At 42.0% G+C, this 17,643-nt stretch overlaps 1 protein-coding gene across 1 annotated transcript in view; it reads left to right on the plus strand.

Moving 5' to 3' along the window:
• Window positions 1-15,656, plus strand: part of HTRA3 (HtrA serine peptidase 3) — a 403,425-nt gene extending 387,769 nt beyond the window's left edge. Inside the window, exons 8-9 of the mRNA XM_069632026.1 lie at window positions 776-871; window positions 10,005-15,656. Of these exons, the coding sequence (XP_069488127.1) occupies window positions 776-871; window positions 10,005-10,170 (262 nt within the window). The 3' untranslated portion in view covers window positions 10,171-15,656. The remainder of the gene's footprint in view (window positions 1-775; window positions 872-10,004) is intronic.
• The last annotated feature ends 1,987 nt before the right edge of the window (window positions 15,657-17,643 follow it).

Here is a 17,643-nt window from a genome sequence, read left to right on the forward strand (position 1 = left end):
CTTAAGCTGTAATGACCAATGACCATTCAAAGAAGCTGTAATGATATCTATGTCTATGTTTGTATACAATGTGCCATTTGCTACCACGCCTGTACCTCTGATAACTAAGCTCATGCAAGTAACAGTGCCTCAATGCCCTTGGGCTGCTTGCGCACTATATAAATATAAATAAATAAATAAATAAATAAATAAATAAATAAATAAATAAGAAGTAAACCAGCCGCTCAGGCAATGGAAGGTTGTAAGCGTTCTCTGCAAAGTGTTTCTCTGGAGCATTGAGTGACTGTTTTTCAATTTGATTTTTTTGGAAGCCTTCTTGTTCTGGAACATAGGTACTGTACAGGAATGTATAAGAAAATGTCGACATGTGTTACTAAAATGATGTGTCTTTTTAACTAACTGTAGCATCTGATCTAGTACTGCTTTCAAAAGCATAAACAAGACGTGCTTTTGAGCGTGAAATAAAAGTCAATGGTACACCATAAATGTGCAGCTAATGGGATTGTTCTACAGTAAAGTAAAATGTTTCCTTCTATTGACAAGAAGATCTCAGTACATTAAATGTATTCCAATCACAGGATTTGCTTTTTGTCTCTCATCTGATATTCGACTGTCACTCTTTCCTATGTGTATGACATTTTGGGCATACAAAAGCCAGTATGGCATCCGGGCAATATAAGAAAAATGCTAAGAGCAAACTAATATTGTTAAATTGAAATAGAAATACAGACAATCTCATCTCATGTCTTCTTCTCTACACTTCCCTATGTCTTAGCTTAGTGGAGGAGCTGAAGCTCAGCCATCCTGATTTCCCAGATGTCGGCAGCGGGATCTTTGTGCATGAAGTTGTACCAAATTCACCTTCTCAGAGGTATGTAAAAATCCAGAGCAGAAGCATTTCCAGACTTCAATGTCTACCTGAAAGCAGGGCTATCTGACACACTTCATATCTTCTTTCCCATCACATTTGCTTTTTTATCCAAAATAAAAGAGTGATCTTAAATATAAAGACTGGGATGTATTGAAAATCCACAATATCAAGTATTGTGCAATTAAAGGATTGAATGAATACACAAATACACTTTTCTACTGGGGCAGAAATCTAAACATCCTCAATGTTCATCATTGCAACTCTATTCTACAGGAAACTGCTACCTCCACTAAACAGACGAGTTTATTAAATAAAGGCTTAATGAGTAATACACAAGGACGGAGGAATGCAAGTGGGAAAGAAGTTAGAGATTGATCCAGTAACTCTCAACCACAAGTGTTACACTAGGTCTCCTTGTTGTGCGATTGACAGCTCTTTTAGGTACCTTTGGCCCAGTTCAAGACCTAATACAACAAGAAGCGATAGAAAATACAAACAACAAGCACATACAATACAGTACAAAGACGAAGAACACGAGATCCTGACAGATGCAGGCATGCAATTAAAGGGTGAAAGTGAAAATAGGGGCATCGGGTGTACACTGGATATTTATGGCAGAGGGATAAATAGACAAATCTAGCTATACAAGTTGTGTTAAAAACATTATTTTATTTTATTATTTTATAACAACAAAATATTTCAGAGGTTTAGGATGGACTGGATGTAAGAATAGGCAATAACCCGAGAACCAAGGATAAGGATAATCAAAGTTACTGCAGCACTGTTTTCCATCAGTATGACTCTCTCTTCCCTTGGGCTTCTCCTACTAGGGGTGAAACTCTAGGCTTTCGAGTGTCCCTGGTACTTATTTTTGTGAAAGAACTTATTATTCACTCTGTAAACACCTGGTTGGGATATTGGAATCCATAGTCCTTGGCTTGTTGTTTATTATTTTTTTATTTATTTCTTGCATTTGTTGACAGTGTCCAAACCCGCAAGTATCACAGTGCCGGGAGAACTAAATGAACGTAGAATAATGCAACGTACAGACAAAAATAAATACGGTAGTCAGGAATGGGTGGTGATACCGGAAAGCGCACCCTTGGTCTGGCCTAGTCAGTCTAGTTGTGTTTATCAAACAGCCAGGTTTTTAGTCTTTTTCTGAAGATTAGGTATGAGGGTTCTTCTTGGATGTAGTGGGGAAGGGTGTTCCATAGGGTGGGAGCTATGACTGTGAAACAGGCTCCTCCCACTCTTTTCCTGGTGAATCTTGGAATGTCTAAAGTGAGCATAGGCATCAAGGGTTTGCTCTTTTGAAGATGTGCTGGTTGAGGAATGCAGGTGAGACATTATGGATACATCTGTGTGTTATGGATAGGATCTTGAACTCAATACATGCTTTGATTGGCAACCAGTGGTCCTCCCTTCTAGCGTGTGAGATGTGGTCAATGCGCCATAGCCCCAGACTGCCCAGAGAGCATTGTTTTGGATCAGCTGAAGTTTGGCTAGGTTTTTAGATGAAGAGCCTGTAAGATTGGCGTTACAGTAGTCCAATTTGCTACCAACTATGGGCCTGGCAAGGGTGAGGCAATTGTCAGTGGATAGGAATTTCCTGCTGAGGTTGATAACCTTAGTGGTGTAAGCTGCTGAGGAAGCGAGGGCCTTGACATGTTTGGGCATTGAAAGTTGAGCATCTTAATAAACTCCCAGGTTTTCACAAGACTTGAGACAGCAGTAGGGTTTCCCTCTATGGAGAATGATACATACGCTGGGTCCAGGCATTTTAGTCGGTAAAGGTGATCCTAGGATGAGGAGCTCTGTTTTATCATCATTCAGGCAAAGATGGTGTTCGGCCATCCAGGCCTCAATGATGCAGTAGATGTGGTTAATGTTGGCGGAGTCAGTGGCATGGATCCCCATGAGTTTGAGCAGGATTTGAGAGTCATCTGCAAAGTTTGTGTGCGGGAACCCAAGATGGTCAATTTGGTCGAAAAGGGGTGTTGTGCACATATTGTATAATGTGGGTGAGATGCAGGACCCTTGAGGAACACCATAGGGCACAGGAATGTGGTCGGTAGATTATGTGCCATAAAGACCCTAGAGGAATGCTCACTGAGAAAGGATTTGATCCAGCTGGTGGCTTGTCTGTAGAGATTGAATTCAGTGGTGAGGTGCTGGCACATAATATCGCGATCGACCAAATCAAAAGCAGCTGAAAGGTCCAGGAGGAGTATGGTTAGATCTCCAGCATTGTGATTACCATTGAGATGGATCTTAAGGTCAAGAAAGGCAGCTTCTGTGCTGTGTCGAGGTCTAGAGCTGGATTGGCGCAAGCCTAGATGGCAGTGTGTTTTTGAAGTGAGCTGAGGTGGGTATAGGCAGTGCAATCTAGAATTTTTAGGAGGTACAGTGGTGATGTGGCGGTAGTTGGTAGGTAGGGTGGGATCAGGGCAGGATTTTGTGAGTTTGGGGTTGACAGAGGGTTCATTAATGGCTACAGGGACAAAGCTAGTGTCGAATGAGGCATTTATACATTTGGAGATGATAGGAGCCAAGGGCTCAGCTTACATTTTGATGATATAGGAAAGGCAGCGTTCATCATTGCAATTGACTGGTTTGTGGTGTTGGATGGTAGAGAGGACATCGGAGGGAGAGACTTGGGTGAAGTGGAAAGAGGGGGCAGTGTCCGGGGGCAGATCTTCGGGGAGACAGAGGCATCTTTGGCTGTCTTCTTTAGGCCTACCTGTTCGGAACAAAGCTATGCCATATCTTCTTGGCCTGGGTATTGTGAGCACAGGTATGAGAGTGCATGTTGCAGTCTCTGCTACTGTCTCATTAAGCACTGAAATGATATGCATCTTTTTAGGTGTATATCTCTTGTCCTAGGCCCATTTTCAGTCTCCTGGCTTCCCTGCATCTGTCCCATCACCTCAGCTAATTGTGTCTCTCCTGGTGCCTACTCGATACACCACCACAATGGTGCATGGACATATTAACCTCCCCTCTTGGCTTTCAGTCCTCTACCTCTTTTCGTCCCCTTTGTCTATGTTAGCCTCGTTCCTTCTCACATGTTGTTTCTTTACCAGTCATTTTGTGATATGCTTCTATCCTCCTTTCAAACTCATCCCTTCATCTTTTTTGCTTCCACACTTCTACAATTCCCTCCTCTCTTGCTGTTATTTGTGTCTGATTCTCCTTGGCTACTTTCATTTCTCCTACCTTTCCTCCATCCACCTCACTCCTTTCTCCCAACCACCTCTACCTCAGATGTTCCTCCCTTCCCATCACACTTTGATTCTTTTTCTTCTTTTGATCCCTCCTCCCTCTGCTTCATTGTTTCTCTTCCGACCCTCTAGTCAAATGGTCCTCGAATTAACAACAGCGTTAATTCGATGATCACCATCTTTCACTATAAAATACTGAGCACTTTTGTACCAATGGGGACCAACCTCTGAGGACGGCAAACACCAAACCATCCTCAGCTGTATAGCCCAGCATGTTTTATTTTGCATACCACCACCCCCCACTTGCCATGTGAAACAGGGGAAACCCAAAACCTGAAATAACATGATGATATCAATAGGTGGTGGCATGAAATAATTCACACAAATAGCATAACCGTCCTTGCCAAAAAAGATGAAACTATCACATTATCATTATACATGTAACATGTCCATGTGAGTCAGACTCCACATGCACTGCAACTCCTGAACCTTGTATTGGCACATAACCTGCCATTTTGTGTTAGCTATAAATAAACAGGTTTGATATAATCGTTGGGCCACTATATGAACAACTACTATTCAAAATCCTTCCTTTTTGATGAAAAATCATGCATTTTAGACTCATTTTTAAATTAATTTTATAGATGTATTTAAAGTATGGCTAAATTTTGCTATATGGACTTTGGTACACTGTGCATATGGATAAAGCAATTTTGGGGAAGGAGGGCACTGTACAGTCTTTGTTCAAATGTGTTGAATGAGAACTCATGAATGAAAAGTTCTCTTCCGCCCTGAATCTTCACCACCTCAGGAGATCCTGCTGTAATCTGACTGATATAGGTCAGCATAGAGTGGTTTCCTTCTTCCATTGCCTTTATTGCATTGGACTATGTTCCATATTCGTGGACCCCCTGGGTGCCGCTCAGTTTGGGGGTTGGCCAATCTACAAGCTACATGAACCGGTTTAGCTCAAGACTGTGGCAGCCCCGCACTCCCTCTGTTCATGGGAGCTCCATGCTGAGCACCTATGCTACCCACACGCTTGCCTCCTCAGCCCCTTTCATTCTTGCCTTTTGGCTGTCACCCCCCACCCGAGCTGCCACAATCTTTTTTCGGCGCGCACCTGGTAGATGCAGCCTGGCCTCTGCCCAAACCGCCCCTGGGCTGCCAGTTTGCTGGGCCACAACCAGCAAGAATGGCCATGCCCTTCCATACTTCCTCAGCACATACATGTTCTTTGGGATATTTATGAAAAACACAACACAGTGGAGTGGTTACAATGTGAAGACAACCATCAGTGGAAAAAATATTGAAATATTGACACCTGCTGATCTAAAGCCTGAAAATGTTCAATTAGACCTTCAATACAATTTGTTTTACAACACTATGATTTTTCATAGTCATTTTTTCTGTTAATTTCAACAACGATGGGTGCCCTAATAGCTTTATACATCAAACCCACAGGCCGTATTAGTAGTTATTGGCCTGTACCTTAACTCAGTTTTCATGGTCCATATCTCCCGGTACTGCTCTCTGGCTGTGTCTATAAAGCTTAATTATAAGACTCGGATTACTGAGTGAGCATTCTCATTGGACAATGTACAAGGTAAAATAACCACAAGAGCCTGCAAAGTGTGTTGAATGCTACATTCCAAGACTACCAGCAGCGGGGAGAGTGCCTTCAGCCAATTCCCTGTGACCACCCAGGCAGATTTGTGTACTGACAACTTCTTTGTATATTTATATAACCATATATTTTGGAGAGCATTGAGGGTTATAAAGGCCTTATAGCCCTAGTCTTTGGTTCCCATAACTCCAAGTATGGCCCTGTGGCTGGGACTATAAAGCTTAATTAGTACATGGATTCCATTATAGACCTGCAATCAGCCCATCAGAATGGTCGGGATGCAGTCTATAATATGTAATTCCAAACATTTTGACTTGAACAGCAGCCTGACTCGCAGCATAGAAATAATTGTCTTTAGATGTATAAATGCAAGTTCCTTGAAGTGTCACGTGCAGTTCAAGTTCCCCAAAATTATCAAACCACAAAGAAACGCAAAAGATGAACCGTTTTTTGTTACTAGTTCCATGTTCCTTAAATTAATCCATCAAAAAAAAAATATCCATGAGGAGCGTAAACCGTTTCGCTCACTCAACACAATTTACATAAAATCTGGGACTTTAACTTGTGTTTTATATATAATTTATTCCATACAAAAATAATTCCAATCAAATATTAAAAATGACTTCTTCCACAACAGATGGAACACTAAAAATACAATTCATTTAACAAAAAGTACTCTATGGGTTTGTTTGTTTGTTTGTTTATTGCATTTATAAAGCGCACCGGACCCAGGAGTAGCAGGGTGCAGACGGATATGCGAAGCTTACATATGTTACAAAATACAGGCAAAATACGATATGTCGACATACATCTGAAATAATACAATACAATACAATATACAAGACTTAAGTTGCACGTAGAGGCAGAATAATTTTCATCTAGGTATTTGGAGCTATACACAATTTACAGTCTGGCAGTAGGTCGTGCTGACGTACAATAGTTTCAGGGCGAGTTAGTTCTCAGTCAGGTTGAGGTGAATAATGAGGTTCTTTCTAAAGAAGGAGTAGGGGAGGTCAGCTCTCAACTGGTGTGGCAGGGAATTCCAAAGTTTAGCGGCCTTCACGGGGAAGCTTGTGTTGCCAATCTTAGACAATTTGAATCTGGGTACTACCAGACCGTTAGTATTGATTGTTCTGGAAGGTCTACTAGAAGTTCGTCTAGAAATTCTGTCAGTGAGGTAGCTCGGTGCCACGTTGTGTAGCGCTTTATGTGTCAAAGAGGCGATTTTTAGTTGAATTTTATTGTGGGTCGATAACCATTTATGATGACGTCTGATGGCAGAGATATGCACTCTTTTGTTGATGCCTAGTGCAGCTCTAATGGCATTATTTTGTAGTATTTGGAGTTTTTGGATAATGGTTTTATTAGCACTACTGTAGAGGGCGTTGCAGTAATCTAATCTTGAAAGAATTAATGCTCTGGCCAGTATAAGGCAACTGTCGTTGGAAAGGAAAGGCCTGTCTGCTCTGATCAGCTTACAGGTATAGGCTGTGGTAGAGGCCAGAGAGTTTAGTATTTTGGTAAAGGACATTGTTGTGTCCAGGTAGAAGCCAAGAGTTTTTACCTCATTGGAGACGATGGTATTATTACCGTCAATGATGAAAGAGGCATATTCATTCATGTCCTAGTTTGGAAATGTTAGCTAGGGGGCCAAGGATTATCAGCTCAGTCTTATCATTCAGGCATAGGCCATGAGTGGCCATCCATGACTGAATGATGAGATAAATTCTATTCACCAGCACCAGGTCCTTGCCATGATCCTCGGAAAGCGGGAGGAGAATCTGAGTGTCATCTGCATAGTTAGTGTAGGTGACACCTAGAAGGTCCAGATCATCGAACAGTGGCTTGGTGAATATATTGTAGATAGTGGGGGACACACAGGAACCCTGAGGGACTCCACACATGATAGGGGTATGGTCCGCAGCTGCGGAGGGAGAGAATACTCTGCTAGTTCTGTCACTCAAGAAGGATTCTATCCATTTAACAGCGCTTCTAGAAAAGTGGGCTGCTGTAACAAGATGCCTACAGAGGACCTTATGATCAACCAAGTCGAATGCAGCTGAGAGATCGAGTAGTAGTAATAATGCTGTTTTCCCTTGGTCTCTCAGCTCATCGATTTGTGGCTTCAGGTCTATCAATGCAGTTTCCATCCCGTGTAATGGTCGGAATCCTGATTGACGGACCCCTCAGAGTTTGTGCTGTTCGAGATGTTTTTGGATCTGCAAATATGCAATTTTATCTAAAATTTTTTAAGAAGAAATGGTACTGTTGTGATGGGGCGGTAATTGGTAGCGATAAGTGGGTCTAAGGTTTGCTTCTTGAGAAGCGGAAGTACCCAGGATTGTTTTAAATTGGCTGGGACGGTACCGGAAGCAAAGGAGGCATTGATCAGTTTGGAAATTAAAGGGGAGAGGTCTCTCGCAGCCTCTTTTATGATGTGAGCTGGGCAGATGTCACCTTTACAGTTAGATGGTTTGAGAGAGAGGATAGTTTTTTCCACCTCAAGGATAGTAGTTTTGGTGAAGCAGAATGTGGTATTTGGATCGGAGATGTTTGGATTAGGTAGGGGTGGTGGTTAGTTGGTTGAGGTAAGTTCAACAAGTCTTTTTTGTTTTTTATTTTAGTTTGGAGAGTGTTGATTTTATTGGTTAGTGCTAGTTGTATCTCTGAGCACCAATTCTTGTCTTTAAGGCAGATATCAGGGGGAGAGATAGGGGACTCTAGTTCTTTTAGGATTCAGAATAATTCTTTCCTACTGGAGTTGGACTTAGCTATTCGTTCATTGTAGGAGTTTCTTTTAGCCTGGCAGACTTCTTTTTTATAATGTGATGCAGTGGGCACTAGCTTCTTTTTGCTTTCGTGGGAGGGGCAGAGGCGGCAATCAGTTTCGCATTTTCTTTTTAGTAGTCGCAAGTCTTTCAGCTGAGGAGTAAACCACTTGTTGAGATGTAGTTTAGGTTTACTAGCTCTCAGTTTCAGAGGGGAGACTTTGTCCAAGGTCGAGAGCATGATCTTGTTGTATTCATGCCACAACGTACTTGGGTCCAGGTTGTCTGCCAGAGTATTTAAGCTGGGTAGAGTATTAGGGATCACACTGTCCATTGTTATTTTCTTTTTTAGCCTGGTTAGACAGGGTGGCGCTTCTTGGGGAGTCCAAAGTTTTTGTCTGGTAGTGGAAAGTGTCATGGACACGAGGAAATGGTCCGTCCAAGATAGGGGAGAGATAGAGGTAATGGTAGCTGTACAGTTGTGGTCGGCTACCCAGTCCAGGGATCTACCCTTAATATGGGTGGGAGCGTTCACCTTTTCAGTCAAACCTAGTGCATTGAGGGAGTTTACTATTTGCACAGCATGGTTGTCAGAAGGATCATCCAGGCCTAGGTTAAGGTCTCCAAGCAACAGTACTTAGGAGTTGGTTTTTAGATTACAGGCAATTAGATTATGCAGATCCTCTTCAAAGGTGCCAATGGGACCCGGGGGTCTGTAGACTATATGCATGGTGAGGGATTGGGAGTTCTTTAGTGGTAGCTTGACAGAGAGGGATTTGCATGATTGCACAGTGTCATCTCATCTACGCATCAGTCTAACTGCAAATGTATGAAGCCTAACAATTCTTCCAAGTTCTATGTGTGGTAGTCGGGATTCTACTCTGCTCCCTAACCAATCCAGTTGATGTATAAGCTGGATCCTGGTAGGAGAACCACGACTGGGATGCCGACTATGACAAACAACTGTTCCATCTGTTGTGGATGAAGTCATGTTTAATATTTGATCAGAATTATTTTTGTATGGAATATTATATGAAACCCACGTACTGTCAAGACCCCGGTTTTATGTAAATTGTGTTGAGTGAGTAAAAATGTTAATGCTCCCCATGGGTGTTTTCTGATAGGAATAGTTACTGATGGTGTTTTGAGGGCATTAGTAACATATTCTCAGGTGCCCCTTCCCTTTCTTGTTGCACCTTTCCATGTGGTCATAAATACATAGACCTTGGTAGGGATTGTCATCGCTTAAGAAAAGTATAGTCCTCACCTTTGCCTTGAGTGATATCATGGTGGCAGAACATGACTCATTCCTTGGACTAAAAGGCTTAACAATGACGTGTTTAACATGTTTTTCAACTCTGATGAACTGACCAATTTTTTGTCAACAATTATCTCATTCTTACATCCTAACGAGGGACACCGCTCATTAAACAACTTCAAATAAACCTGATAACTCAAAGTAGAAATATTGACAACCAAATTGAACTAATTCATGTTGTCTCTTTTTCATTTAGGGGCGGTATTCAAAATGGAGATATCATTGTGAAGGTGAATGGACGTGTGTTGATGGCTTCCAGTGAGCTGCAAGAGGCGGTGATGAAGGAGTCTCCTCTTCTCCTTGAAGTTCGGAGAGGAAATGACGATTTGCTGTTTAATATAGAGCCGCAGGTGGTCATGTAGCAGAAGGAAGGAGCACTGGATACACAGCAGTTTTCTGCATGCCTTATTCGGACACATGAGAACAATCATTTTCAATTAACCACAACTCTTCGTTGACTAGTGACAAGATGAAATAACTGGGCTTTCTGAGCTGTCTCGGACTTTAACGTCCACTCTTTAGTTCATTTTGTTGCGAAACCAATATTGAAAGTAAATATCAGCATTTATAAACAAAATTAATATTGAATTTGTCTTTCAAACTTTAAATAGGCAAAAACGTTTGCTACTATGCAAGTTCAAGATTAAGAAAAATAAGTTACTATATTCATGCACTGTACTGGACTATTTGAACATATTAAGCTGGGATTGAATAATTAATTCAATGTGTTATTCCATTTCAGCATAATGTTTTTAGTTAGTCCAATAAAAGGGGTCCAAACACAAAACGTACGTGAATTTATATGAAAATATAAAGGCATAATAACATGCTCCTTTTTAGAAAGTTAGATAATGAGCCAAACATGCTGTTTCTGACAGATATCATGAACGTGGCAAAGATTTCAGAGTCAAGTCAGAGTGAAGTAACCTCTACAAGATTAGCAGAACTAAGTAAAATATTAAGTTGTGTGAAAACACCATCATTGTTGCACAGAAAATGTGTAAACGTGACACTTTTCAATTGGCCGAATACTGTGTTTCAGGACAAAGAGAATTTCATTTTACTCATCCCATCATTCTTTTAAAAAGGAAAATTATCTCACGTAAAATTGGTTTTGAAATTAGCATCTCATAACGCTGCATTTTATTTCCCCATAGGATCTTAAAATGTTTATTGCTCATTTGTAACCTTTTGGGTAGGTTGACATTACACTATTCATGGAATCCCTGCATATACATTATTATGGTTCTATACATTTAAAGTGTCATGGGGAAGTTCTGCAGTTGAAATGTGTGTCATTTGTTTGCATGTCAGAAGCCCAAAATGCAGTCACTTCAGTAAGAAGGCCATCAATGTTCACTCGTTTCTGGATGTGCCATTCTTGAGGCGTGGAAAGACACAATCACAGGAGACAGAAAACAGGGTGACATGTTTTAGAGGTAACAGCCATAGCAGTCCTCAAATCCCATGCTTGAGGAGTGAGTAATGTAGCAATCTTGCCCCATCTGGGGGTGTCCATGGCTGGTAATGGCCCGCCTGCCCGAGCCTAGGCAGTCCCGAGTGAAGAGAGTGCCTTGGCGAGAGCTGTGGGCTGTTACCGGCCGATTTGTTTTCCTGGTAGATGGGCTACGCACTATTACGCAAACTAAATCTTGTGAGGGGGAAAAAATGACCATCGATATGGCGCCCACGGATGGGAGGAGTGCCGGGACCACAGCACAAAGTTTCAGTCCAGCAGGTACGGCAAGTAGGGAAGTGGGGGTTCAGGAAGGGTAAGTTTTCTTTTGAGGGGTTGTGGCGAGGCAACAGGGCCTTGGTCGCTGGAAACAGTGGGTGGTACACTGTGTATTCTCGCCTGCTGTTTATGCCCCCTGATTGGCTTAGTGCCCTTCCCCGGGTGTGAATAATTATAATCAGATGATACAAGCTTCAAAAAGAAAGTAGAATTAGACTTTTGAACTTAACATACACAGACCATAGACCTATTGGATACCTGGAAATCTCACGCTCATCTACTTTTAAATCATTTAAGATCAATGGTGACACAACTATAATTTAGTGGCTAATTCAAAGATTATTACACGTGCTATGGGAGGTGGATTCTGCACTAGAGGTTATGCACACTTGTATGCCTTAAGTGTGTTTTCAGTTAGTAGCTGACAACAGGTCATAACCAGGTGCCAGGTATCCAAGTCCTTTGCTGCTTGGTGAATTGAGAGCAGAGCAGTATGTACCTCATGCTGCTGGTAACATTAACCCTCACTAAAGATGTCAGCATGGCTCTGCTCTGCTGAAGTGACAGAATTAATAAGGTTCAACATTTGAAGAGGCTGAAGTTTCCCAAAAGAGGGTGCAGTCCACAATTGCATCGCCCCATGTTATGTGACCTGCAAGGTCCCTGGTGCCCTTTTGACAATGTTCATATGGGTACACTGGAGATACACAGGTCATAAGTGCCCCCTACAGGGTGCCAGACACAGACAGGACCTGGTTGCTCTAATTGCACATGATTGTGCTTAGATAATAAAAAGCATGTGCATGGGAAATCAGATTCCTTCATTTGCATGGGGGGGTTCCTACATGAAAATGAGGGCACCCCCGTTATCAGAGAGGACGTCTACAATGGTAGCTGGCAGGCATTCAGTGTTACAGTGGGCTCTTACCCCAAGTTTTCAACAGACCCTCCCTGATCAACCTGAGAACTACAGATGACTATTTAGGGCCAATGTGCTTTAAGCACATCTTCAGGCATGCAATACATTAATCTATGAAAGATCCATTACAGAGAACGTGTAAACTTGATGTTCTTTCACAAATCATCAGGTTTCACTGATCATATCATTCAGAGGAACATTTAGGGGATAGGCACCAAGTGGCCACTCAGTGGGCTTTGTAGATGCAAAGAACTCCACTCCTAGATCTCGCCAACCTGTGCACCTCTCACAAAGGACTGGATAGCAGTTGCCTTCCCAAGGGTGTGCATGGGTCAATTTCAAGTGTGACTGTTTAACTGCGACTCTAGGACAGCACTATTGAAAGGAATACATCATGTGTCATCCTCTACCGAGCCACGCTCAGGGGCGTGCAAGGATCAGTCCCCCACCCAATACCATGTAAGAACCTACACCCAGCTTACACATGTGCTCTAGTTTAACTGGAGGTGCGCTCAATACTTACTCTTAAGACTTACATTGAATTTGTATCTGTTGGTCAGAGAGTTTGAGTTAGAAGTCAAGGTGAGTGTCTTTACCCTCGATATAGAAGCACAACCATGTTCCAAAGTGTGTGAACAAATATTTGCCTCGCTGGAAGCACACATACAAGGGAGACTGCCTCCTTGAGCAGCATGACCAGGGATTAACCCTTTAATGAAGATGTTGAGAAGATAGTGTGAATATATGAAGTATAGTATCAAGCTGAATTGAATATTATACTATTTGTCCGATTTTGTGAAAGGCTTGATGTCGAAACACGTGTCATCCAGGACATAGTAATGAGAGGATGTTTTTGAAGTATGAAGTATTAATTAAAATTCTTACTTGGAAAGTAAAGGAATCCAGTGAGTTGTTACTGAACTAAAATGGATCAATAAGTACAAATTAAGAAAACGCTAATAAACAGACACAAAACCTATAAACATGTAATATAGCATCTAGCTCAGTGCTCAATTGGGAACACCCTAATGGACTTTGACAAAGTAATGGCTCACTGCCCTACTAAGTGTCCAAGGAAGATGAGGGTCCCTTAAAACAGACAGCGGCACGGTTAATGTTAGGGTCAGCCCACCTATGTGATTAATATCGTCATCAAGACTTGTGAACAGCAGACACGGGTGCTAACACTATGTTTAATTTACAAAAGCGAAAGGGGCGTACCTAGTTTAGCAGTGTAGGCACGGTGTCTTTCACAAGTGCAGCCTCTATGTTGGTAAGCGTGATGTCATCAGCACAGAAAGAAGACTTGGGGAGCGCTATCCAGAAAAAAAGCTATGTCTTCTTTATCAATACAGAAAAATAAAGCCTCTGTGCGCGTAGTCGAAGGGCATTTCATAAATGTACTTAAGGATCCATTCCAGATATCTTGTAAACTTGCCCTTCTTCGATCCATTCCAGAGATCTTGTAAACTTGCTCTTCTTCAAAAGTGATCAGGGTTCACTGATCATGTCCATTCAGAGAAGCATATAGGGGACAGGCAGTAAGTGGGCTACATTAGCATAGAAAAGGGACTTGGGATCCCCAGGACTGGTTCAATCTTTGCCGAAACATTCCAGCTCGCATGTGCCCAACAGGCAGCTAACATAAAAAGTTTGGGCTGGTGCAAAATATCTATGTGCAGGTAACTTGACCCTTACCGCTTTCCATACTGCTCTTGTTTCATCCAACTATCTTTTCTGTCCACTTATAACTTCCGAAAGGATCTAGGGGACCTAAAAAGATAACTATGCAACACCTTGGCATACCTATGCAAGCCTTTGCCAGGAGAAATAGGGACAGTCATATATGGTTATATGTTGGAAATTGGTGCCGACAAACCAATGTGCACCAACCAAAAACATATGTTAATCTACTACAGCCGCAGACTCTTACAAATCCACCCACCCCATTAGTGTCATTGAACATATTTTTACATGTTTTCGGTGTTGTAGAATACAGCCGGCATTTCGACCACACTGACTGACTAGCACGCACCCTTAGGGTGCTAAGTGTCATGGATCGAAGATAAGTCTGATTGTGGCAATGCATGGGGGCTGCCACTTCTCCTAAATTAAAGGATTCAGTTACATACAACGGATTCCCTACCCACGTTGTTTGCATGCAATACTCTGTTTAAACCTTTACCACTTTACGCATCCCCATGTGTTTATTTGCAGCAAAGTGCTATCACATGTGTGCAAAGTGCCATGTCTGACACTGTGCCACCCAAATGTGGCAAATCAATAAAAATACATCCATCCCGCCATAATCAGATTTTGTGGCACATTCAATAGGCTGTCTAAGCTTGCTTTAGCTACTTGCCTTTGCACACATCATCCATTGCAAAGCACTGCAGGGCTGGTGGACGGTCATGCTTTCAGCATGCTGTTGGCTCCTCAGAACTTGACCCATGCTTAAATATAATCTGCACTTAGGTGTCCACGTGACATATTTAGATATGTTTCTCTCTTGCACGGTGTTCAACAATAATGAGCAAGGCAGTGTAGGTTTCAAGACTATCGCAAGAAGAGGGAGGAAGACATTTCTGGAAGATATATTGAGATATTAAATCATAAAGATGTGCTTATTTTAGGTCAAGGGCAGCTCCCATCCCTCGTAGAGCAGATTGTCTTTCCTTGGTCCAGCAATGAAGAAGTAATGGCTTTTCTAAGACATGCATTGCGCCATCCGCTGGTCTGCCTGCTCTACAGTATGTTTGGGCATTTATTGTAAATATTTTATATTCGTATATTGATAAGATATTAAGACGTGTGATTTTAGAAATGCATATATCCGCTCCATGGTATCTCGGTTTCATGCGATCGGTAGAAAATCTTGACACCTAAAAAAAACTTTTTTTTAAACTTGAAAAGGCTTGATAGTGACAAGTGGTTAAGAAGCTTCCCCCTTGGCCATGCATCTCTGGAATATAATATACCAAGTGATTCTCATAGAATTAATGCTTAACACGAAGACCGTCAGAAGAGTGCGAGAAATAGATGTAAATGTATGCAAAAGTGCAGAATGTTTTTTTAAAGTTAGATTCACTCACTGTGCAAATTGATGTGCATTATATTGGCACGTGTTCTACTGCTCACTGACCTGTGCCGTTATCGTACATGCTTCAGCCGTAAAATAAAGTTTTGAAACAAGATGCACATGGCAATTCTTTTTGTGTGTCTTTTTTGGTAGAAAACTGAAGTAAAAGTGGCAAGTAACATGCATGTGTGGTGTGTAACGGCCTCGTGTGCACCTTAGCAAATCTCCACTTAACATGATTCTTTCCAGATGTGTTACTCGCGCATCGTTGATATTTACAGAATGTGGGCCTGCATGTCACGTTTTCCAATTCCAGAATCTGCGTCTATCGCTTTCAAAGCCTTGTATTTAAAGTTTGAAAGAATGAAGCGCAGGTGACAGTGACTCGTGTTGCCAAAATTCCAATGCAAGATCAATAGCAGGGCTGAAGTCGAGGGTATACGCGGGTGGATGGAGTACACCCACATGTTTTCAAATGGTGGACTCAGTCCCCCCACCAAAGCTAAAATAAAAATCATTGAATGACCCCTTTGAATTTATGAACGAAAACCATCCTCGGGGATCAAACCGCAGCCATCAGGTGTGCAGGCGGTACACTGCACCACTGCACCATATAACCTGATAGGAAAAAAACAAAAGAAAAGGTGAAATGTCCCATTTCGGTACTGTAAATTCCAGGGAAAACATGTGTATTGGTTCTTGGAGTTTAAAACATGCAGACCTTTTAACGTTTTCAAAAACACTATTAAAATAAAATATCCTCCCTTGGTTTTGTGTGTGTTAATTTTATCAAAGACAAATGCCATTCGTCCTCTGCAATTTGAGTGGGTATGCAAAGCCAATTTAATGAAATGTACATATTTCACCTCGATATGCTAATTTCTGGTGACGTCACATCACATTGCGTTTGTTGACGAGTCCCCCCACTTTAATTTTTAGGACTTGACCCCTGATCAATCGACATTTGAACATATCCGTCTCAGTTCTTAAAGCGATTGCATTGGCGGCTGAACAGTGTGGTGGGTGCAAATTGCACCTGTAGACATTTGCAAATTCAATCAAACATGCGGCACACGCGGTTTTCACCTACCGCAAGACATGCATATGAAAATGTGCCAGGAAAAAAGCATGAGGCCTTGGGAAGTGAAATGTGCACGTGAAGGGTAAAGTGATGATTTTTTTCAAGTAAGCATTTTGTTATGAATGTAGTATCAAATTTCATTTAAAAAATGTCCTAATAATGAATACTTGCTATTGTCCCAAATCTGACATATGCCAAACTGGAACATTGCAACTTGATTAAGGGGCAAGTGCGGTCTACTTTTGTGACATTCGGGGTTAGACCAAAGGATGTAGCCAAGATTAGCATTCCCCATTAATAGCCATTCCTCCTGACACACTCATTTTGCATGTGCAAAGAGAGTGGTAATGGAGGTGCACCCGCTCCCACTTATTCCCACTCATTATCTTGCCTATCTGCGTCAACACACTGGGCTGGGCCTGATGTACAAAAGAGTTTTACAATGGTACAATCCCATTGAAAAACGTGTTCTAAATCAGGCCCACTGTGCATACAGATGCATTTGTGTGTGCAAACCTTCCCATTTGCAAGCCACTGTAGCCCATTTCTTATTCTGAGAATTGCACACATAGGACCTCATTATAAATGTTGTGGTATCTCGGCGGTAAACTCTATTACCGTTACTGTCAGTTGGTCTGGTGGTATGACCACCAGATTACAAGTGGCGGTAGGCGGTCTTAGTCCCCATTAATTGGAGTCGATAGGGGATTTCTGCAGGATTACCACAACAATAATTCTGCCGGTGGCAATTCTGCTGACATTTGGCAGACAGTTGGTGGATTCACCTCCCGCTCACAGCTCGAGGCGGATTCTCCAACTTTCCCCCAAACTCATAGTTGGGTGGTGCTGTAATGCGTGGTATATGTTAATACCGCCACATGCAGTGGTATATGGTAATAGGGCCACATTTTACCCGCACAGCCCAACTCATAAACAGGTCCATTGTGTGGTATTTTCTTGCATGAAAAGATTATTTTTCAAGCAAATTCCTTTGAGAAGCAGGCCCACTCTCGCTAAATGA

Source organism: Ambystoma mexicanum, chromosome 6q (assembly GCF_040938575.1).
Source record: "Ambystoma mexicanum isolate Mex_15411 chromosome 6q, UKY_AmexF1_1, whole genome shotgun sequence".
NCBI classification, from domain to species: Eukaryota; Metazoa; Chordata; class Amphibia; order Caudata; family Ambystomatidae; genus Ambystoma; species Ambystoma mexicanum.